General features: G+C 38.2%; 1 protein-coding gene across 1 annotated transcript in view; it reads right to left on the bottom strand.

Annotated features, from left to right (window-relative positions):
- C1H8orf34 (chromosome 1 C8orf34 homolog) overlaps positions 1-24,606 on the bottom strand; it is a 390,966-nt gene that overhangs the window by 100,372 nt on the left and 265,988 nt on the right. Inside the window, exon 9 of the mRNA XM_036760505.1 lies at positions 7,300-7,385. Coding sequence (XP_036616400.1) covers positions 7,300-7,385 — 86 coding nt within the window. The remainder of the gene's footprint in view (positions 1-7,299; positions 7,386-24,606) is intronic.

The following is a 24,606-nucleotide window of genomic DNA, read 5'->3' as shown; positions in this document are numbered from 1 at the left end:
ACTGGGCCATTCACAGTGGAGAAACTTCTTCAAATGCACAGAGTTAGCAGGGTTATGGTCAAATATAATCGATAGCCTTATTGGGTGTCAAGGGCAGGACATTGACTAAAGGGAACTTAGGATAGACTAATACGGCTTTCCAAGGTGCTAAATTTACAACTAGAGGAGAGCCCTCTAAGTCATGATCGACAACTTTGAGAACTAGGTTGAGTATTGGGAACATTCATGAAGCAAATGTCCTTATGCCAGTGATGCCCCTCCTTTTTGAGCTCTCTTCTCCTGCTTTGGGCCCAAAGGGCTACTAGGTGAGGGGGGAGTATCTGAGAGATCTGGTACCTCCTCCCCTCCATGCCCTGCCAAGAAAAAAAGCACTAGTTAGGATCAATGCTAAGCAACTGTGTTTATTTCCCCTCAAGGCAGGGAATACAGCCAATGAAGCAGAAAATCCCTATAGCTAAAATGAAAGGGATTTCTCCCCTTGGAATTATGAGGAACACATATTCTTCTGGACTAAGCAGGCCAGGCAATCATATTAAAGGATTTCTGTGAGCCTGTTAACTTCATTTCAATCTTGTGACCTTGGACAAATCACTTCTTCTCTGAACCTCAGTTTTCCACTATATGAAATGAGGGGACTGGGCTAGGTTACTTCTATGGCAACTTCTAAGTTAAACAACCTCTATGAGTATATGAATAAACACAAAAGGAGAGCTCTGGGTTTGACAACAGAAGACCTGGGTTAAATTTTTACTCTGACACTTACTACCTATGTTGCTACTCTTTGTGACCCCATTTGGGGTTGTCTTGGCAAAGATGTTGGAGTGATTTGGCATTTCCTTCTCCAGCTCATTTTACAGATGAAGAAACTAAGGCAAATAGGGTTAAGTGACTTTCCCAGGGTCACACAGCTAGTAAGTATCTGAGATCACATTTGAGCTCAGAAAGATGAGCCTTCCTGGTTCCTAGCCCAGGGCTCTATCCACTGTGCCACCTACCTGCCCCTACTACCTGTATAACCTTGGACAAATTACTTGGCCTCAGTTTACTTATCTGTAAAAAGAGAGCTTTGGATGAATTCATTAAACCCTTTGGGAGGAGAGAATTTAGATCAATTTTTATTTCTATCAGATGACTCTTCTAGTTAAAGAACAGTACTGAAGAGTTCAAACATTATTGTCCATGAGTCAAAGAAGCTTGAGTCTAAGTCCTAGATCCACCTATGGCACATGGGACAAGTTATTTCAACTTTCTGGACCTCAGGGTCATCTGTAAAGTGGGCAGATACTCTCTAGGATACCTTTCAACTCCTACATTCTAATGGTTTGGTTCCATTTATCTTTTTTAAATGTCCTAGACACCTGGACATCTTCATGCAAGAACTCCTATGTAATTTCAAATGCTAACACCAAGAAGTTACAGCCACATGGAACATCCTTCTGTTACCTCTTGATAATTTGTACTCTATCAGCTTTGGAAGGATAGGCACACTAATGCACTATTGATACAGCTGTGAAATGACCCAACTAATATGGAAAACAATCTGGAATTATCATCAAAATGTGACTAAAGTCCATCGCTTTTGTCTCTGAGATTTTATTGTTTGATATATACCTGAAAATGGACAAAGATGAATAAGAAGGTAACCAAACAAGTACTAAACCATGGAAACAACGTGGGTTCCTATCATTTGAAGAATGGTTAAATAAATTGAGGCACATGAAAATAAAGGAATGTTACTATGTTCAAATAAGACAAGACTATGAGAAATTCAGAGAAACATGGAAATATGGGGGGACATGAACTAATACAGAATGAAGAAAACTAAACCCGGAAAACAACATAAGCAATGACTATAACAATATAAATGAAGAGAACTAAAAAAAAATCCCAAACTGAATACCATGCAGTTATAATGACCAGTGATGGCCACAAAGAGATAAGAAGGTCCACCTCCCTGATTTCATTGAAGAGGTGGGAGACTGAGGTTTTGGAATGTTGCATATGCTGTCATAGGTGACTAATGTTTTTTCTTAACTGTTTTTGTTTTCCATATTACAAAGGATTGCTCACTGTATAGGAGGGATGGAGAAAGTTATACTTGAAAACACTGCATTACACACATTATTAAAGTGTTTAGTTTCTTCCAATTTCTATGCCATTTAAACATAATGTTTGATAGGGTTGATTTACTGATCATCATTCAGTCATGTCCAACTCTTCACGACCCCTTGGACCATACTGTTCATGGTGTTTAACTCGGCAAAGATACTGGAGAGGTTTGCATTTCCTTTTTCAGTGGATTAAAGCAAAGAGAGGTTACGTGACTTGCCCAGAGTCACACAGCCAGTAAGCGTCTGAGGCCAGATTTCAACTCATGTGTTCCTGACACTAGGCCCAGCATTCTATCCACTAAGCCACTTAGCTGTCTCCAAGACAGAGGTTAAGTGACTTGCCCAGGGTCACACAACTAGTAAGTGTCTGAAGCTGGCTTTGAACTCAGTTTTTCCTGACTCCAGGTCCGGCACTCTATCCACTAGATCACCCTAGGTGCCTCAGATGATTTATTGAGAGCTGAAATGCTTTTTCCCCTTATTCTTTGTTACAGTGGAAAGCTCAGTGATTAGGGAAAGGGAGAAAGGATGTATTTGGAAAGAAAAAGGAAAAAACAGAAAGATAAAAAATAAGATTTTTAAAAAGCTAATGTCTGCTATTTCTAGCATCACAGGGCTGTTGTATAATATGGCATTGTGGATAGAGAAACTGTCTTTAAACCAGGAAAACCTGGTTTCAAGACACAAATTGGTCATGCATCCCTGGGCAAGTCATTTGGGTATCTCTCTAAGAGTACAAGTTGCATAGAATGTGCTCTCCTACATAAGTAGAGGGAGCTTTTCTTTACCACCTCAAGGATGGTAACTAGTCTCTCCTCTACTGCTAGTGCTTTCCCTTTGAGATTACCTTCCATCTACTCTATGTGTACTTCATATGTACCTAGTCATTTACATGTGGCTGCCCACACTCAAATATAAATTCCCTGAAGGTGTTTTTTTTTTTCATAAATTGCCAGGCACATATCAGATCCCTAATAAATGTTTATTGACTTACTACCAATTTCTGCCACCACCCAGTCTTTTGCTTACTAACTCAGATCTACACAATGAAACATTTATGTCTTTTGAAACAGTAACATTGCCCATACATAGCAGGATTCAAACGGATGCTTGTGTTTCTGGGCAATTCAATTCTTCACTTTGTTTTGATTTGAGGCAAGCAATGAAGATCCAAAAAAATTTAGATTATCAGCCATAATTACTTAATCACTTCAGAAGAAAACAATGCTGAATTTGAATGTTACATTTTGGATTTTATGGCCTTTGGTAACTATCACTTAGAAGTACGGCACTAAAGAAGCTATTCAATAATTAGATATTGAATATTTTTAAAAAATGCAAGTCACTATAGAGCAGTTAGAATTTTATTGTGTAAATTTCAGTTGTCAGTGATATGATTTCCAAACTTATTAAACGAAGTATAAGGAAAAGGCAAATGAATTTGAAGCAAGAACATCTGAGTCCAAAATAGGACTTTGCAATTAACTACAGTAACTGTGTGATCTGGGTCAAGTTATTTGACCTCACTTTCTTCATCTGAAAGTACAAGGGTTGGATGAGATAGCCTTGAAGTCCACTTCAAACCTAACTTACGATTTTATAACAAGTGAGCAGTGCTACAAAGAATGGATGATTGTACCCAAAAGGATTTGTGCTCTCATCCAGGTGGATGTTCTCTCCAGCAATGCAGATCCCAAAAAATTGGGAAGATTCCTCATTTTCTTCTGAAATCATAAGCATGCCAGAGGATCAAATACTTTGTTCATTGCTTATCCTTCATGACCATGCCCACCATGGTATACTTCTTTTATGACAAGCTTTACTCTGGTTTTTCTTCGTAGTTCCTAACTTTCTTGTTTCAGTCTACTCAAATGTAGCAGGTATCTCCCCTTGCCCTCTGAGCAATATTAACTTTGAATTCTTCAGAGAGTAACATTCCATAACTCACAGTCAAACAGCACCACTGGGGATTGAGGGTGGGGTGGCACATAGGTCTTAACAAAATGGGCCTAATTTGTCCATTGGCACTTTTTTTCCTAAGACGTACAGAAACAGATGGATGAGCTTTATACATTATTCTTTTCAGAAGTATATTCTAATCTGGAAAATGGGAATTATTTCTTCATTTGTCTATGGATGGTTAGGCCAGACTCTTCTGAATTTTTACAAATTTCTTTCAAGAGGCACTAAAATATTCACAGGTTTAATGCAACAACATCCACAAGTAAGAACAGTAAGAAGACCTTAGCCTCCACGGAGAATCCCTTCTTAACATGCATTCTGTTCTAAATCTCCTTTATCATATTGGTGAACATCTTTGTCAAGCACATAACTTTCATATTCCTTGCCCGCTATTAACGATCAGTGTCATACAAATGCACATATGCACAAGACATATATACATACAATATCTATTTGTGATCTGCTGTGGAATATTGCTTGTGAAAGTCTTCCTATTCCTACTGATTGTATCATCAAGGAAGTTCTTGATACACATATAGAAGATTTTCATGAATGTTTTATATAAACAGAAAAATAGATATAGAGATCCATAGTTTGGGATGCTCTCTAATCATTCATGAAGCCTACAATTTTTCCACACCTTTGTCATTTTCTTCTCCTCCAGATACCTTGTGAATCAATCCCTTAATGAATATGTAAGTGTGTCATCTCAAGAGCAGATATGCTCTACGTATGCTTGGTCTAATCCGATTGCAGTCTTCCTTCTCCAAAAGCATATCTAGTGCTTTGATACTAAAGTCTGTGTGTGGTAGCTCTACTATCTTAAGTCATGAAAAAAGTGACCTTTGCAGATCTCTTCCGTTTTTCTTTTGTTTCTTGTCCTTCTTCCATCTTCATTCTTAAATATCCTTTCAATGATATTGCCTAGTTGGGTCTCTCACTAAGCTTTAAAAAAAATCATTGTACTCTCCACCATTTGTCTCTATTTTGTGAAGTAATACTTCTCACAAACTTCTATCATCTTTATAAGCTTTTACAAATTAGTTAGTATTCCTAGTTAGTATTGCCTTTGACTACAGGAATCTCAGTCTTCATTAGTACTGAGACAGCTTCAAAAAGTCCTACCCATATTCTCCACAGTGCCTGCTCAAAAGCACCTTTTGGCCTCTGTGCCAAGAAGACTATGACCCAGTACCTTATTTTGACCTCAAAAAGCTTGTTATATAGTTTGGTCACAGAAAATAAATTTATGTAGTAGCTAACAACTGAGTATTAAACTGTGAAGAATGCTATAGTGAAGCACAGCTGTCCCAGCATAAAGGACCCTTACTTTCCAGGAAAAAAATGACTCTATGTCCCCATTGCTTTTCTCCCATGAATCCCAGGGCCTACTAATAGACTCTCTCTTTGATAATCTCTACCATTATCTTTCCCTTCATACTGGGTACCTTTCACCCAGGTCTCCTAAGAAAGAAATGCCATTATTATATTTAAAATATCAAAACTATTTAATATATTACAAATGAAAAGAGGAAAAATGGTTGAGGTAGCCTTTGAAATATGGATAAGAGTTAGGAAGGGGAGGGAACATTCTGGTCAAGAGGGAAAATGAGCAAAGACACCGAAACATGGATGATGACAGTCTGTGTGTGGAGAATTCCACCCCACTAACATAGGCATAAAAGGGACCAAAGTGGATTTCTCTTGCTGAAGATATTAGCTATAGCAAAGTCTGCAATTCAGTCTTTCAAAAATCTGTGATTTCATGGGCACAAGTACTCTCTCCACCAACCCACATCACAACTCCACCATTCTATGGCAAATAGTCTTCTGGAATTACTGTTGCCAAAAAAAATCATGCCCAGAGGGACAAGTTTCTGGTATAGAACCTTGCCAAATTTAGTTAGGCTCTTCCTTACATTAACAGATACATAATACATCATCAGGCCTGTCCTGGCCTGTTTAGCTAGGTAGGCCTTGGTAGAGCTTGCCATCTTGGTCCAATCTTGGAGGACACAGAGCACCTCTAACCCTTGACAAAGTATCAAAGCAGGACTTAAGAGGAAGGAAGTTTGCACTAGGATACTTAAACATAGCTGACAAACTTAGTACATTTTCATTACCTCTCCATAAAAGCATCTAGAATGAATATAGAATGAATAACGGCCCCACACTAATTATGACTCCCAGTTGCCAATTAAAAAATGTTTACTTTTCATAGCCTTGATGTTGTGTCTTCAGTATTAGATAGACCTTACCAAGTATAAAAATGAGAGGCAGGTGAGTGACAAGGAGAAAGGTGTCAGGGCAAGGAAAATCCGCTCAGTTCCCTAAGATAGGCAATAGCTTTTTAAATACTGTGCTCAGTAAAGCGTTAGTTTGTGTACTGTCCATACCACTGCATTCAAGTCAGCTAGACCTAGCTTGAAGTTGACATATTCCTATTTATTTGATGCCAAGCACATTAATAGAAAGAAACAATTACTATTCCATCAAAGCAGTAGTGCTTCTAAGTTTTCAAAGCTCTTTTCACACATGATCTCATTTAAGCTTCATAGGAACCCTTTAATATAAGTGCTACAAGCATTATCACCCTCATTTTAGAGAACAAGAAACTGAGGCTCAGAAAGGTTGCAACTTGCTCATGGTCCCACAGCTCCAAAGTGTCAGAGATGAGATTTAAACCCTAATCTCTGTGACTCCAGGACTGACACTCAATCCGTTGGGTATACTATACCCTAGATCAGGGCTGTCCAACCTTAGGTTTTTATTGAAACAATAGACAATATATTTTGATTTGCCATTTTCGTGAGAGCTCTGCGGTAGCTCAGCTTCCTTTACTAAAGCATTTATGTAAATTTCTATACTTATAGGCAGGCTACATAAATCACACTGCAGGCTGCATTTTGGACAGCCCTGCTCTAGATCATACTTTGTTACTTTGGAAATATTACAATACTTCTAATCAGGTCTGATCCATGCCAGAATGCTCTCACAGAATCCAATTTGAGGGATTTTTTTCACTCCTCTGTCCTTCTCCTCTATCCCTCCTCAAAGCCATTACCAATGGACAGATTTATGACAAATGGGGAGGAGAGATTGGTGATCAGAGTTGACAGACTGAGCGAAGGTAGAGGGAGGACATTTAAAGGGAGAACACTTTCTCCCTTACCTCAAACACAGCTAAGAATTTGGATAAATGTGCATTTTCGTTGTTGAAACTCACCTACAGAATCTGGGACTGCTTCCCCAGGAGTATGAAGTAACTGTGAAACTTCCTCTGTCCCTTCTGCCAGATTGTCACCTTGCAACCTAAATAATGAAAAACTATCATGAAAACACAGCAAATGCTGAGATGGAAATGCAAAAAATAAGATAATGTGAAAGGCAAAACTTTGAACATTTAGATGAGGTGCTTCAAACTGGTCATCTTTACATCATCATTACCTACATTTTAAAAGGTCTTTATAGCAATTATGTGACTTCAGTGATGCAAGTATCATTTCCATTTTACAGGTAAGAAAACCAAGGTTCAAAATATCAATTGATCTACCCATGTCACAGAGCTAGTAAGTGATGGAATCAGAACTGGAACTCAGATCTTCTGACTCTGAATTCTTTGCACTTTCAACTATCCTCTACCTCTTAAAACACGTATAAATACTAAATTGCATTCTTTCCTATGGAAATAAATCCTGTCCATGCATTTCTAACATTTTCCTAGGATTCATTAAGATTATACCTAGGCCTTTATATACCTTTTATTCTAGACTGGATTTTCTCCTTTAGGATAGTCTTCCAGGTGCTAAGCTGGACTTAAAATGTTAGAGTCTAGGGTGGCTCAATAATAAGAGGAAAGAACCAGGCTTAACAAGCACTGCATCTTGGGCTATGTCATTTAAAAAGCACCATTTTTAAAAGAAGCTTTCACAGAAGGTCAAGTGATTGTAAAGACATTAGATATAACAGTGTGAGTTGATTAGTGTGTCTTAAGAACAGAATGAGCATGCTTCCAGCAAAAGAAATTTTTTTTTTCAGCAAAAGAAATTTAAGATATCACATCCACTTTTGAATAGCTGTGTTTATCAACAGATGGGTGGGCCAATGTCTCTCAACACTGAGCAAGCAAGTCAGTGGATTTTTCCGGAGATCTCACTTTTTAAGCTATGAGTTTGCTTGTTTCACTGACATCTCTATACACATCCAAAAGGTGTTAAAAAAAATTCTCAGTTAGCCACAGGGATGAAAGAGGGAACTGTAAGCCGAGACTTAACGAAGACCATTTCCAGTTCACTTTTTGACCTTTTCTCTGACTTGCACTTAAGAGAGCAACAGGTTTTCTGAACACTGAAAACCAGATAAATCTGAGTTTTTCCTTAAACCATTCCTCAAGTGAATGTGCACCTATAAAAAACATACCTCAGCTTGGCAATTCTTAGTCTGAATAAGGAATCATACTTCAGCAGCACATAAGATAAAAATGAAAATATGCATTGCAATTCATAAATGTTTTAACTTCTCATTATGGTAACCATCCAAATGTATTGTGGTTTTTTGCACATTAGTTTTTCAGGTCATAAACATTGCTCTTTCAGAGACTAATTCCTCACACATATTTGTCACATACACTCACATGAGTCTTTACCCAGTGGTATGAGAAGAATTTGACAGAGGTGATCAAATTTCTTACACATTCCTGTTAGGGCTACCACTGGTTACAAAATGGAGATGTTTCCCAAAATGAGATGTGTAAATTTAATGTAACAGTCTTAAATATTTGATCATGAAAGGAAAAAAAAGATATATAAAAGATCTTCTATAAATCAAACACTCATTTGCAGAGAACACTCATGCTATTTTTAAGGGATGAGAATTTTAAGTTATTACAGGTGCTGGACAATATCCAAACATCAGTTTGCTTTTAGTTTTCCTTCCCAAATCTCTTCCAATATCTCATCTTTATTTGAGATTCTTCTCAAATTTACTCTCCTACTTTGTCAAATGCAACAAGTTTTTTGGTTTGAGATTTACAGGGCACTTTTTAGATAAAAAGTATTTTTATATATGTCATTGAATCAATACATGTTGATCATTTTCAATACAATATGTCATCCTCAACACAATACTGTCCAGGATATTTTGCAAGCATTATTAGATATAATTTGGTTGATGCAGAGGTTTTGCGTGGAAATTTTGAGGATAATACTAAGACAGATTGGCAGCTAGGTGGCAGCACAGTGGATAGAGCCCCAGACCTGGAGTCAGAAAGACCTACATTCAGATGTGACTTTAGACACTCACTAGCTGTGTTACCCTGGGCAAGTCACTTCACCTGTGTTTGCTTCAGTTTCCTTATTTGTAAAATATTATGAGGCTCAAAGGAGATAATAATTATGAAGCACTTATTACAGTTCCTGGCACATAATAAGGTATATATAAATGTTAGCTATTAGCAATAGGTTTAGATTACTAATGATGATCATAAAAAGAGACTGTGGCTCATGGAATATTTCTGTAATGGGAATCATCATGGATCCTGGACCTAGTCCTAACTTAAGGACTTATGGAATTTGATTTTACCAACTCTCCTAAGCTCTGGATATATATAATCAGGTTCTGGAAAATTGTTTCACACTAAGAATGTTCTCTAACCAAGGGACTGTTAATGAACCAAATTGACAATTAATATGCTGATATTATTGCCAATGAGAAATATAACTGCCATGTAGACTGGAAGCATCAGGTCAGCTAGTCAGTACATTCTCTTCCCAGTAAAAAGTTCACTTGAGAAACAGAGCCAAATCAGAAATTTTTATGGTGAGTAAAGCAAAAATCACAATAAAGGGAATTAGAGAGTACTGTCATCAGTTGTTGACAGCCTGATCCACCTTTCTTCATTAGAATAACACATGAGTATCAAAATTATCAGAATACTTGTGTGGATAATACAAATAGAGAAACATGGAAAAGTTATTAATTATTTGATGGTTTTTCTATTTCACTATAAAATAGTTTCCTTTTTAATCTTATGTTTTCTCTGCATTTAAAAACATCATTCTGGGAAGAGGTCCATAGGCTTTATCAGACTGCCACAGAGGTCCATCACATGCACACGCGCACACACACACATACACACACACACGTGATTTTGAACTTTATTCTATAGGTGATGGAGAGCCATCGAAGAGTGTGTGTGTGTGTGTGTGTGTGTATGTGTGTGTGCATCTGTAAAAGACTCTAGAATGATGTTTTCATACTATGAATATTTTGTTTCCTAACTTAAAACTTCTTAGAATTACTAATGGTCTTCAATGGATGCCCATTGTCTCCCTGCTAAAATTTAAAGCTCTTTTTGTTGACATTCAAAGTGTTACTGAATCTGAATAGAGTTTACCTTTCCAGATTTATCTTCTACTACTCCTTTCCTTATAATCACTCTCAACTATAATATAGGAGAAAATTCCCTGGCTTTGGAATCAGAAGGCCTTGGTTCAAGCCTTGAATCTGACAATGAGAAGCTGTATGGCATTAGGTAAGTTTTATAACCTCACTAATTTTCCTTCATACTTAAAACAGGAATAACATTTATGCCATTTTCTTTAAATCTCAAGGTTGATGTGAAGAGCAAATTAGAAATTTAAACTGGGCTCTCTGAAACTTGAAAAACTCTATAGAAATATCAGTTACTGCTATTTCTGCTACAGTAGACAACATAATGGTACCTTGTTGTTATTCAGTCTTTTTCAGTTGTGTCTGACTCTTTGTGATCCTGTTTGGGGTTTTCTTGGCCAAATTACTGGAGCAGTTCGCCATCTCCTTCTCCAGTTCATTTTATAGTTGATTGTACAGCTCATTTTACACTTGTAAGTGTCTGAGGCCAGATTTTAACTCAGAAAGATAAGGCTTTGTGACTCTAAGGCCCTGAACTCTTTCTACGGCTCCTTAGGTTCCTTAGGTCTGTGTTATCTTCTCCTTGGATGCTTTGTGGCACTTAGATCAGATGAAAAGTGAGTAGCAAAACTTCCATAGCTCAGAGCTCCCAATTAGGAAAATAGTTCACATTTAGCCTTCTTTGGGGGTGGGGGAAGGGAAAACTAAAGCAAAAACTACATAGCTGAGAACAAAATAAAAATTGCAAGCAAGGAAACAAAAGTTAGGCAGTATAGAGGGTCAGCCCTGAGAAAGTCCATTCTAGGATAAAATACAGGCTAGGTTTTTACTGAAGCCCGTTCTTGCCCTTGAGCTGATAACTCAGGTTGTGGGCTCTCTAAACCCCCTCGGCACACATGTGCTAAATACCCTCTGTGGGCTATTAACACAATATTGTTGTGGCAAAAGGGAACAAAGCACAAGGAAGTGACACAATGTAACAAAATGTTTCACATGAGAACTTTTTTACCCGCTTGCCTAAAAAGTATATAAGCCCTTTCCCTCAGTTTAACAAACAGAACTGTGCTACACTCTTCCGCCTGGCCCGTGTCTTCTTTTCACTCTCCACAGCATTCGGCTATCTCCAGCCATTCTGTGCCACAGCTGCTGGTGGCAAGTGGTGCCCAAACATGGACCTGAAACAGACGAACCTGAAGCAGATGAAATCAGAGGATAGAGACTCTGAAAGAGTGAATCCCCCATGGAGAAGCCCTGACAAAAATGGATCTCTAGTCGGCAAGCAGAATTGACTAAGATGAGGGCGATAATCTTTCCTCTCCTTTACTTTCACTTTCCTGTTCTAAGGTGCCACCAGGCTTATACAGGGATTAAAGAGATGGGACAAGTACAATCAGGGGAAAGAGACTGAGAATATTATATGAAAGTTCTGAGGAAGCTAGTAAGGGAAAGAGGTCTCTTAATAACATCTGGAAGAGATGGGCACATTTTTCCTACAGCTGGGGATCTGCCCCAGGTCATCTTAAAAAGCAGGGTCTCCAAGGCCCCAATAAAGCATGGCACCTGGCCTCCATTACATTCCTGAGGGCCAAGCAATTTGTGTAAAGGATCCAAAATATCCTCTCTGTGTTACCTGTCTCTGTGTCTGTGTTCTGTATCTGTGTTTCTGTGTGGCGTGAGTAATCTGATACCCTGTAATGTCCATTATCTCTATTTTTCTCTCCCTCCCTGACTCCAATCTCTTCAGGGGAGTGGGAGGGCGGGGGAGAGAGAAAGCAAGAGAGAAATGTTTTCTTGTTTAGGCTGTGTTATGGAAAAGGCAAGTTGGAGAAGTATCAGGTCAAAATTAGAAAGAAATAAGGTTTGGAAACTTTTGGGAAGTAGTTGGAAAAAATGCTCTTTCTTTCTCCCTCCATTCCAATTCTGGCCAAATTTGGACTGTGAAAAGAGAAGGAAAGCGGGAAACTTTTCCCTTGAATTTAAGTGAAATGTGTTACTCCTAACTTGGAGTCAGAATTTGTTATGCTATTTGGCACTAAGGCAAATTGGGAAAATGCACACATCTCAAAAAGAGACATTTTGAGTCCCAGTACAAGGAGAAGGGACAAGGAGCCACTGGATCCTTTCCAGAGTCCCACTCACCTTGACAGGCAGATTCAAAGTTCTCACTCTCAAAAAGTTTTTAAACAGTGAACACAAAAGTGAAATCTACTTGAGTAAAAGTTAGAATCGTGTTATCTTACTGGGCAATCTACTATTATTTTATCTAGAACTAGAGCATTTGCAGAAAAATTATACAACTTGCTTAAGACTCACCTTAAGATACTCGCTTTGTTTTAAGGATTCTAAGAGCAGCAGTATTTTGCCTGTGATCAGTCTCCTACTGTTACCAATGTGAGATTCTATTACAATACTTTTTTGACTAGGAAACTTTGTGATATCTAGGAATTCTGGAGTAACTAGAAACTTTGTTTACTCTGGAATTTGTGTTACTCAAGGACTTTTGCACCAACTTAGTAAAGCTTTATAAACAACGGTAGAAATGCATGCAAGCCACTTAGGGCTCACTTTGTAAATATTCTTTAAGCAATGTGAGAATGTTATTTTGTTATTTGATTGGTATCATGCTTATCTAAAGTTTTGTTGCAATTAATGATGCTAAAGAGAAAAATGGTTTGTGGTTTATTTTATAAATGCCATCAAAGAGATACAGCATGACTAAAAGGTTAAGATTCTATATGTATTCTGCTAAGATCACTCTTGTAGGAGAATGGACAGAAAGCTGGTTCCTACAAGAAGAGAAGAAGAAAAAGATGCTGAGATGCAGTGCTGAAGATGGCTGGAACAGATACTAAGGACCAGAGGATTTCACTGACAATGTTCGTTGCCAGACAGCTGTATAAGAAAGGACTTTTTGAATCTTAAAGAGACAATTGAATTTTTATTTTTTTTTTACTTTCTGTATCTATGTTCATAAAGGGGACTGCCCCCTTTAATTTGTCATTGTGTCAATCAATCCTTCCCATATTTACTTAAAAGGGGATTACTATGTACAAGCTTGTCTCCCATATCCCTATTTCTTTGTATCTACAAATTTATGGCACGAGATATAAGTGATTTAGAATTTATCATCCACTGTGGGGAAATTGGAACATTGTTGCATTGCTGGTGGAGTTGTGAGCTGATCCAGCCATTTTGGAGAGCAGTTTGGAACTATGCCCAAAGGGCTATAGATATGTTCATACCCTTTGACCCAGCAATACCACTTCTAGGGTTGTATCCCAAAGACATCACACAAGCGGGAAAAGGACCCATATGTACAAGGATATTTATAGCAGCTCTTTTTGTGGTAGCCAAGAATTGGAAATCAAAGGGATGCCCATCAATTGGGGAATGGCTGAACAAGCTGTGGTATATGAAGGTGATGGAATACTATTGTGCCATAAGAAACGGGGATGATGCAGACTTCGTAACAACCTGGAAAAACCTACACGACATAATGCTGAGTGAGCGGAGCGGAGCCAGGAGAACGTTGTGCACAGCCACAGATATATGGATTCCGTGAGGACCAACCCTGACATACTGCGCTCTTCTCAGCAACCTAAGGTGCAAGGACAACTCCAGGGGACTTACAAAGGAGAATGCTATCTTCATCCAGAGAAAGAACTGTGAAGTTTGAATACAGATCGAGGTGCACTACATGCTCGCCTTTTTTGCTTCTCTTTTGTTTTTCTTTGTGGGTTGTTTTTTTTTTTTTTTGGTTCTGTTTCTTCTTTCTCATGATTCATTCCATTGATCATAATTCTTCTCCACAACTTGACTAGTGCATAAATTAATTCAATGCGAAGTTATACATGATAGTTATATGAGATTCCATGCCGTCTTGGGGAGGGAGGGGGGAGGGAGGGGAGAAAATCTGGAACTCAAACTATGTAGAACCGTGTGTGGTAAACTAAAAATAAATAAATAAAAAAATGTAAAAAAAAATATGCATCAATAAAAAATGAACTTAAAAAAAAAAAAGAATTTATCATCCACCTAACTGAACACAGCAAAGCCCCAGGCATTATCACAACTCCTAAAGCAAGTCAACCTGTTAAGCAACATCATTGCCCTTTTTATTCTACTTTCTTCCCTTGCTCGCCTTCCTAACACTATTGTGTCCCATAGGGCCCTGTCTTCTACAAGTCGTTATTTGACTCATCATTAGCTTAAGCTCCATTTTAAAAGAAGTGGGGATATGTAGAGGGCCAGCTCTGAGAAAGTCCATTCTGGGATAAGATACAGGCCAGGTTTTTACTGAAGCCTGTTCTTGCCCTTGGGCTGATAACTCAGGCTGTGGGCTCTCTAAACCCCCTCGGTACACATGTGCTAAACACCCTCTGTGGGCTATTAACACAATATTGTTGTGGCAAAAGGGAACAAAGCACGAGGAAGTCACGCAATGTAACAAAATTTTTCACATGAGAACTTGTTTATCTGCTTGCCTAAAAAATATATAAGCCCTTTCCCTCAGTTTAATAAACAGAACTGTGCTATACTCTCCCACCTGGATCATGTCATCTTTTCACTCTCTGTGGCATCCTTTTTCCCTCTGGTGGCCTGGCCCCACTGCCACGGGCGGCAAGGCAACTTTGAAAACAACATTTAGTCTTTATTATATAGGTTTTCTTGAGATGGAAATTTAATGTTTATATTGAATCCTCTCTTATGTTCTACTGTGTACATGGCAATGTTTTATTTTTTTTTCATTTTGTATTTAAGTTTAAAATAAATTTTAAAAGTTTACTCCAATTTTTTTAAAAGAAAGAAGTGATGATCACAGATGTTGAATGACTTCCAAATAGTCACATGGCTAGTAATTATAAGAGACCTGACTCAAACCTGTCCCCCTGACTCCAAATCCAACACTATCTATACTGTGCCTCTTCACTTTTTCATTTATGACCAGCGGTCATACCATTTACCAATGTAAATCAGCAACATCTACTTCTAGCAGTCTTTGACATTTGCCTGGAGCATTGATAAGTTATGTGACTTGCCCATGGTCACCCAGCCAGTAAGTGTCATACCCTGCACCTGAAGCTAGTGTTTCTTAACTCTAACATTAGCTGCTTTTCTATTAGGCCAAACACCTTTTCACTTTTATATATATCTCCGTGACTAGCACAATGCTTTGCAAATACATACTCTGAAATATGTAGCTGACTTAACCAGTACCTAAACTCATCATAGTCATTTGAAGTCCATTTTGGCAGACAACTCTAGGAACTAGGTGCCTAACTATGTGTCAAACAAGGATAAAAAGCATCACAATAAAAGTTACCATTATTTTTCCTGATACTTAAATAGAGTAGTGGAGTATCACCCTTTGTCACACAGAGGAATATTCTTATCTTCAGCTTAGAAATCTCTCTCACTCTCAAAAGAAAAAAGACATTCTTAACATGAACTTATAAAATGGAATGATTAATGCTAGAAAAGAGATAAAAACAAGTTCTTTCCTGTTAAAATTTTCTCTTAACTTCCTGTCTTCTGAAGGAGAGATATCGTTTCCCAAAATGTTTGAGACACATCAAATTTATAGCTGACTTGTGTATACATGATTGCAGAAATGTAGCTGCTTGTAGGTGGCCTCTTATCAACTGTTAATTACTTTTCTGGCAGGGCTTGAAATTTTTCACAAATGTAATCTATGGAAAACACATATGGAAAACCTATTGGCTTTGTTTAGATCTCTTCTGTTTTCCCTCAATCATAACATAAAAATTTCACCACAAAATAAGACAGAGGAGGTGGTATTAGCTGTCGATAGGGAATTACCATTACCACACTTTGAAGTCTCTAATCCAAACCGTACAGGTAGACATAGCCATTCATTCAAACAGCTTGAGTGGATTATGATGTTAATAAACAGTCACCCTGGGAATAGTCCAACCTCTCTGAAATCTGTAGCAGCTATGAGAGAAAGAGAAAATGCAAGCTGCCTGAATATTACGGCTCTTAAGAAAACTGAAGGGAAATCAGCCAAATCGAAAAGATCTCGGTCAGAGTCATCCCTCAGGAGAGCAAATGCCTAAATACAAAGCTTTTAACCAGGCAGGGACAATAAGTTCTAAGGGGTTGGGGCTTCAAAAGACATATAGTTCATAGTGCTGTTGTTGGCCCATAACTACTTCTCCTACCCTAGTCTCAAGAAAAAAAAAACTGTGGGGCACTCTCAGCTCTCTATACCATCAACTCTACAGACTCCTAGGTGCTCCTTTCTAACTTATTTACTCCATCTTTCAAGGCTTGCCTGAATCTTCACTTTAAATCAATGTCCTTGGATAAACATATTGGGCCACCATTGCTATGGTTTACCCAACCCTTATCATAGTACAGTGGATCAAGGACTGGATTCAAAGTCAAGAGAACTTGTATTCAGTGACTCAGACACTGAGTAGCTGTGTGACCCTGGGGAAGTAGGTGTATTAACCTCTCTTTGGTTCAGTTTACACATCTGCAAAATGGAGGGGAGAAGGGCATGAGCTTGGGCTCAAAAGTCTTCAAGATCCCTCCCAGCCATTAACATGCTGTTAAATGTTTAACAACTGGGTCTCAACAAAAAAGTACAAATATCCCAGTTTTAAGTTTAATCATCATTATTAACATTTTTCCCATCACTTTCTTAAGTCTAGAAATCAACAAAATAAATTGTCTCATATAAATTGTATATTACTCTTGTATAAATGTATGTGTTCATGTATATTTATTTATAAGTTATATACCTATACTTATGTGCTAAGAATTATGTTACCTTATAAAACAATGACAAAAAATAGCATTTAAAAATGAGACACAATGAAATAACATTTGATTCCAGAGTAAATAGGAAGCCACTAAAGTTTATTGAAGAGGAGAATGATCTGGTCATTTCAGCTATTTTATGAAAATGCTGTGTGGGAGGTATATTAGAGAAGAGAGAAACTTGAGTCAAGGAGACCAAGTAGAAGACTTGCACTAGTCCTGCCATACTACGGTCATAGCCTGAAAAATGGCAATGATTATGTGATTAAAGAAGGGCAGAAAGGTGAGAGAAATGTTGTGGAGGAAGGACTAAGATTTAGCAACTAATTAGATATTTTTTTCAAAGGTGTAAGAGCTCTCTCAACTCTAGCACACTCCTCCTTCCAGCTCTATTTCCATGATCTTTATGAACTCTGGTCTGGAGCCTAGGGGGCTGGATACTGATTCTAATGTGCACCATGTAGACAGAAGTCAGAAGCCTGCTGATTAACTAGCTCTCTATTAAGAATTAGTCATTTGACACCAGATCCATGCAATGACTGTTATTACCCTGACAAAGTTTTCTCTTAAACATTGCTATTTTTTATTGTGCTAATTAAGAGACCTTAAGTGCCAATCTGAATATAAGACTCTTGGGGGGTCCTGAAGGATTGTTTCTTTAATGTGGTGTTTTATTTGACAATAAAAATAAAGACAATTCTGAATTAGGCACATATGACCCCGGCTCACTGAAGTTAGTAGTCTCCGAGCAGTACCCTTAGCTTTAAGCCTAAAAATGGTTTAAATGCCTATAGGTGCGGCCATCACATTCTTCAATTAGAAAGAAGCAGCAGAGCAAAAAAAAAAAAAAAAAAGCTGGGGCAGGGGAGAGGAGGGGGAGAGGAGGGAGTGAGAGGGCAGGGGGCTTTTATGAGCCACTTTCTAGCATGCAAAAAAAAAAAAGGAATGGCATCTGGATGAAGAAGAGTATGTGTTATAGAGATGTGGGGTGTTAGCTGAAAGATCTGTCACTGTTGTCCATTTCTTCAACTTCACTCCATTCCTTCCCTTAACTATAGACTTCTAGACACTCATTACAGAGATAAGTAGTGAGCAAACAGAGCTGTGTTCTATGCTGTTTGAGGAGGATGGTGACATGGAAGGAGCACCAGACTATGAGTCAGAAGATCTGGGTTCAAATTCACCTTAGAGGAAGGACCTTAGAGGATACATATAGTTAAAAAAAAAAAAGGAAACCCTTACAAATAGTCATCCAGCCTTTGCTTGAAGATCTTCCTCCAACCAAAGGAATACCACTACTTCCAAGGCAGCCTATTTCAGACAATTTCAGGTGTTGGGAAGTTTGTTTATTTGTTTTTGTTTCTTTCCTGACTTTTAGCATGAATTTTTGTCTTTGCAGCTTTTGTCCATTGCTCCCAGTTTGGCCTTCTGGAGAATGCAGAACTGTTTAACCCTCTTCCACACAATAGCAAGGCCTCTAAATACTTGAACACGGCTCTCATGGACCCTCTTTGTTTTTCCTTTTCCATGATAAATCCCTCCAGCTGCTTCAACAAGTCCCCCACTGCCATTCTTCTTGCCTTCCTTGGACCAGCTATAACTTATCAATAGCCCTCCTAAACTGTGGATCTCAGTATTAGACACGATATTTCAAATGTAGTCTGATGAGGACAGTAGGCCTATCACCCCTTTATTGCTGAAAACTATGATTCACTTAAGGCAACTGAAATTTATCTTCACTTTTCTAGACGCCACATTACGATGCTGATTTGTAAGGAGTTTGAGCCCATTAAAATCCAAGATCTCTTTCCATACAAATTGCTGTCTAACCATTTTCCTCTCCATCCTGTACTTGTGAGGCTGATTTCGTCTGCATTTGATTCCGCATTCTTCTGTATGTAACCAGTATTTCCTGACTCTCAATCACTCTCCCCACTGCGCCATGCTGTGGAAAGGAGAGTTGGAGTCATTATACTACACAGAGGAGGAAATTAAGACTAAGAGGTTAAATGACTTGTTCTAAGTTTCTCATGGCTAGTAAGGGTCAGAGCACAGGTGTCGACCTAAGTCATCTAGTAAAGTGTGTTTTAAATTGCGCATTATGCCGACTTTCTCAAATCATGAAACTTACGGAGATGGTCATTTTGGGCCAAGCCTTTCACAACAAGATTATCAGGAGAACTAGACTTATCATCTACCTACAATAAAGGTTAACCCTCCCTCCTTTGAATCATCCCTTCTTTTTCGTTCTAATTTTAATGCGGTCTCTAGGTTCCATAAGAGAGTAAAAATAATAATGATAAATGATGATGATGATAGCTGACATTTATGTGCGTTGCAATGATTAAAAAAGACTATACATAAAAAGGTGTAAACATACAAAAAATCTTTCTTCTCATCTCATTTTAGATAGCTCATCTCTATGAGTATACACTCAGTAAATACATCACTGAGAAGTAGTCTTATTCTAACTTTACTACCGGTCTACAGAGACTTCAGGATTTTTGCAGTAGCCTACAGGGGCTATGTCCTATCTAAGTTTACACTATCCCCAAAACAGTCTGATAAAATAAATACAAAGATGCTTAATATGTAATAGCAGGAGCAGCCAAATGTAAAGTGTTCTGACCATTAGCTCTCAGTAGGTATACTGAAATTCACTGATAAGAAAGTTGATGACCTGGAAAGGGAGCTTGGTTTAAGAAAGGTCAACTATATGAGGTTCCCGGAAAGGTTATGATAGGAGAGACAGCACATTCTTTTCAGGATGGATTATAAAGATTCTGAGGAATGACAAGTGTGAATTCGCATTTGTTTCAGCATCATTGGTGAGACCAATTAGGCATGAAGCCTTCAGGAGGATTCTTTTAAAAAATAAAACACAAGTCTAAAATGATCAATGAATTTCAAATGGCTTTGGGCGGGGTGGAACATAAATAGCATTTTGCTAAATGTTCTGAGTTTTGTTTCTCCGCTCTTGTGTACATTATGTCTAATGACCTCTGAAGATGCTCTTGCTACTTTTTCCTGGGTGAACTTTTCACTTCCACAACCCCAGCTTTGATTCTCAAAATGCCCTGCACTGTCAAAGTAGTTAGACAGAGCCTGAGCCTCAGGCCCCTGGAGAAGGTCTTGGCTGTGTAATTGATTTGGCTCGAGTTTGTTTATGACACTTTGGTAAAGACAAAATCCTATTGCAAGTTCTCTTACACAGATATAATATTATTTTTAAAAATTTTCTTTTAGTGGCAGATTTGGGGTTTTGGGTTGATTACCAATGGAGGATATGGAGCTGCAGTTTTTTTTCTTTTCCAATTAAAGTTATAAACTTTTAAAAATGATAAAAGGTTTTCCCATATAATGAGGAAAAACAGACTTACAGGATTAGAGTTCATGGCAGTATCCATATCAAACATATATATTTTTTTCTCTTTGAAGCTGATTGTACAGCAAAGCAGGGGTACAGCGGTTCATTACCTGGACTTGCAACCTTTTTTGAAACAATTTGATAAATATATTTTGATATAATTGGGTTTTTTTATAACACTTTGCATTTTATCTTATATATTTAAAACCATTATTCTGAGAAATGGTCCACGGACATCACCAGACTGCCAAAGGGGTCAAAAATACAAAACAAGTTAAGAACACTTGCTCTAAAGCTTTGAACACTGAGAGTTGCCTGTCATAAGTGACCCTTAAACTGAGAGCAATTTCAGAGGGGACAAAAAGAATTACAATGTTTGTCCTCCATTTTTACAGAAAGATGACTTATGATATGGTGTTTCCTCAAAATAAGTGTGTCATGTTGACACAGCTAACAAATTACGCTATAATGATCGAGATTGCATATGTAATATATGCCTAAGGATAAGATAAATTCCCTCCGGTTTCTAAATTTTCACTAATAAATGATGTATGCATATCATTTGTTGATCTGGGTCCAAATGGGAGTTTAATTACTATAATAGTTCATTGGAATTAACTGAAATTGCATTGAAATTCTACAGCACATCATTGAAATCCAGAATTCTCAGAATATTAATTAAGCAAGCAGTTTGCAGATACAGTATTATCGGGCAAGCATGTTCCTTTCATAATTTGTTCTTATTCCTCAAATAAGCTACCTTATCTTATGCATGTAGGGAAATGGAAATGGGGGGAAAAGGGGGAAAGGAACTTAGACTGAGCTTGTAATATTACAACAGAAAAATGAGTTTTAACAGATATTGTTGCTAGAAGAGCTTTACTGTAGAAAAACCTAAAGAAATGCAAAATTTTAATATTAATGAAGCACCTACTCTGTGTAGGACACTTTATTAAACTCTGGGAATAAAGATGAAGACAGCATCCCAACCTGTAAGAAGCTGCCTAAAGATAAATTGAATATTTATAGGGAATCTTAATTAACGACTTCTATATCTTGCTTGAAGAAGCTGTGTATAGAGGGCTAGCCAAAGGCAAGAAGCCCAGAACTCAAGTCTTACAGTTGATGTGTATTGTCTGGGTGACCCTGGGCAACTCATTGAATCTCTCAATGCCTCAGGCAAGTCTCTAAACTATAAATTGTAGAAAAGGTACCAGTCTGTATAGGTAAAGGAAGTTCCTCAGCAGGAACTTCCTATAAATCACAGCTGTAGTCCCAAAATGCATTTTTTGAGATCCCTCTTTAAAAAAAAATATTCAATTTTTGTATACTATAGAGGGACTCCCAGTGAAGAAACTTCTACCAAGAGAAATGTAGAATTTATATTCTTAAGGGACTTGCCCAGGGTTACTCAGCCAGCATATATTAGCAGTATGGCTTGACTCCTAGGTTTCCTTACTCTGAGGCTAGTTCTCTCTACCTCGTGAGGGTCCCCCTCTTGTGGCTTTTACTAGTAGAAATTATGGTAGTATCCAGAACAAGGGACATGATGGCACCACTATGTCAAATCACAGAATCTCAGAGTGGTTAGACATCTCAGACACCACTTAGTCCAATCTGTATTCAAGCAAGAATCCTCACTACAACACCTCTCTTTCTCACTCTCCATTGAACCTCTAATAAATACTCATCTAGCCATTGCTCTAACCATGCCCCCACTATTGTGCCCAGTGTTGGGTACCATATGTTAGGGAGGATGTTGCCAAATCTGTTGTGTAGAGGGTAACCAGGGTAACCAGGATTGCTATCTGATTAGACTTATTTGGCTGGCTCCAAAAGTCAGGACTAGGAATAGTGGGTAGGAGTTTCAGAGGGACGGATTTCATATTGATTTAAGAGTAACCTCCTAGCAATTGAGTCGTTCAAGGGAAAAATAGGCTGTTTTTTTACACTGAAGACTTATTTTTTTCTTGAGAAGAGGCTGGTGATATTTCTTGTGAATACTGCAGAGAGGACTTTTATTCAAGTACTAACTGGACCAAATGATCACTGAGGTCCCTTCAAATTCTGAGATTCTATGACTTTTGCAAGTATGTATATGTGTGTGAGTGTGAAAAACAGCTAACCTGAGTTCTCCTCTTGGATTTTATTCCATCTATTTAGTAGATAACCTATCAATACCGAGTTATTTACATGCTGCTTCTCCTATTCAAATATGTGATTCTTGAAAGCAGCTTCTGTAAATTTTCACCCTTTCTCATACCACAGAACTGAGCATACTACCTGGCATACAGTAAGAATATAATAAATGCTTGTTGACTGACTACTTTGCTACATGCAGGTGGGGATGAGGGAATGCTTGGAAATTCTTTTGTGATACTGTTTTAAAAGTAAGTATTGAAAGAAATGATTCTCTCATATTAATAACCAATTATTGAATTAAGACTAAGGTCTTTGCCCTTTCTATTTCTTCATTCAGAAATGACCACCTCTAGGTTATTTAGCCAGCCTTTGAAGTACAGAGCTGATAATGAGATGAAATCTTGGTGAGACTTACCCAACTGGTAAAGCTTAGATCTGATCAAAAGGCAAAGAGATTTTGGTCCAAGTAATTCTAGGCCACTATGTTTTAGTCAGATGGGTCTGAGTGGAGGTGGTTCCCCCCTTTGTCTGGATTGCCCTAGAAGGGAGTGTTCTGGCCAGAGACAAGCTTCTTTGTCCAACTCTGAGTGATCACAGTCACATCCCCCAGACCCTCCTTAGAAATAGCCCATCTCTCACTACAATATTCAGTCTCTCATTAATTGTTAACCAATTGGAAGACATTGCCACCTATTAGGAATGTCCATTCTTCCAAGGGCATATATATACCCTTGAGATGCCTGTTAAGTATCATCTTTGGTTCATGAAAGTCAGTCAAATGATTAATTATTCATTAGCCATAATTAATAAAATTATTAATTACCCCAAAATTATTTCTTTTGGACTTTTTATATGTAATAATGTTATAACAATCCCTTTAAAAACAATTAAAAACAAAACAATAGGCTTATCTTCAATAATCCTCATATCTCAAAATATAAATTCAATTTATACAAATAATCAGCCAGAAAATCATTTCTATAACTTTAAAACCCTTATATCCACGGGAGGGAGGTGAGAGTGGAGGGGGGAGGGGGACCAGAACTAATCAGGGATGATTGGTATCTTCTTAGAAAGGGGCTTTCTTATCTCAAGGACTTCATACTATATATCTAGTGTACAAAAGTCATTGAATAACAGATCTAGAATTGGAAGGGCCCTCGGAGACCATCTAAGCTAACTCCCTCACTTGACAGATGATGAAACAGACAGAGGTTAAGTGATTTGTCCAAGGAAGCATCAATGAAAGACAAACTCACTTCTGTGGATTCCAGAATCAGTGTTTTTTCCACTGTCAGGCTGCCTCTGAATCCGAACTCCTTTCCTTCAGAAGACGCCTGCACAACATAGACAAGCACCCCGCCAAAGGACTTCGGCAGCCTGCGAAAAAATGTAGGGTTGCCACTGGCAGGGGCCTGTTTGTCACATGACCCAAAGCAACCAACCATCCTCAGTCTGTCTCTAGTCTAACCTGTCACATGACCCAAGGCAACCAACCATCCTCAGTCTGTCTCTCGTCTAACCTGTCATGTGACCCAAGGCAACCAACCATCTTCAGTCTGTCTCTAGTCTAACCTGTCATGTGACAGGAGGCAACGAACCATCCTCAGTCTGTCTCCAGTCTAACCTGTCTGCCTCCTGAAGAAGTTTATGAATTGTGCAGGTCTCCTTCAGAGCAATGGAACACTGTGTAAATTCATAAGGGGGTTGGGGGTGGGGAAGGAGGGAGCAAACATTTATTAATCACTTACCCTGTGCCAGGCACTGTGGTAAGTGCTTTATAAATATTATCTCATTTGATCTTCACAAGAATCCTAAGAGGTACCGTGCTATTATTACTTCCATTTT

The sequence above is a fragment of the Trichosurus vulpecula genome, chromosome 1 (assembly GCF_011100635.1).
Source record: "Trichosurus vulpecula isolate mTriVul1 chromosome 1, mTriVul1.pri, whole genome shotgun sequence".
In the NCBI taxonomy this organism is placed as follows: Eukaryota; Metazoa; Chordata; class Mammalia; order Diprotodontia; family Phalangeridae; genus Trichosurus; species Trichosurus vulpecula.
The sequence above is the reverse complement of the archived record's forward strand: the minus strand, read 5'-3'. Positions and strand labels throughout refer to the sequence as shown.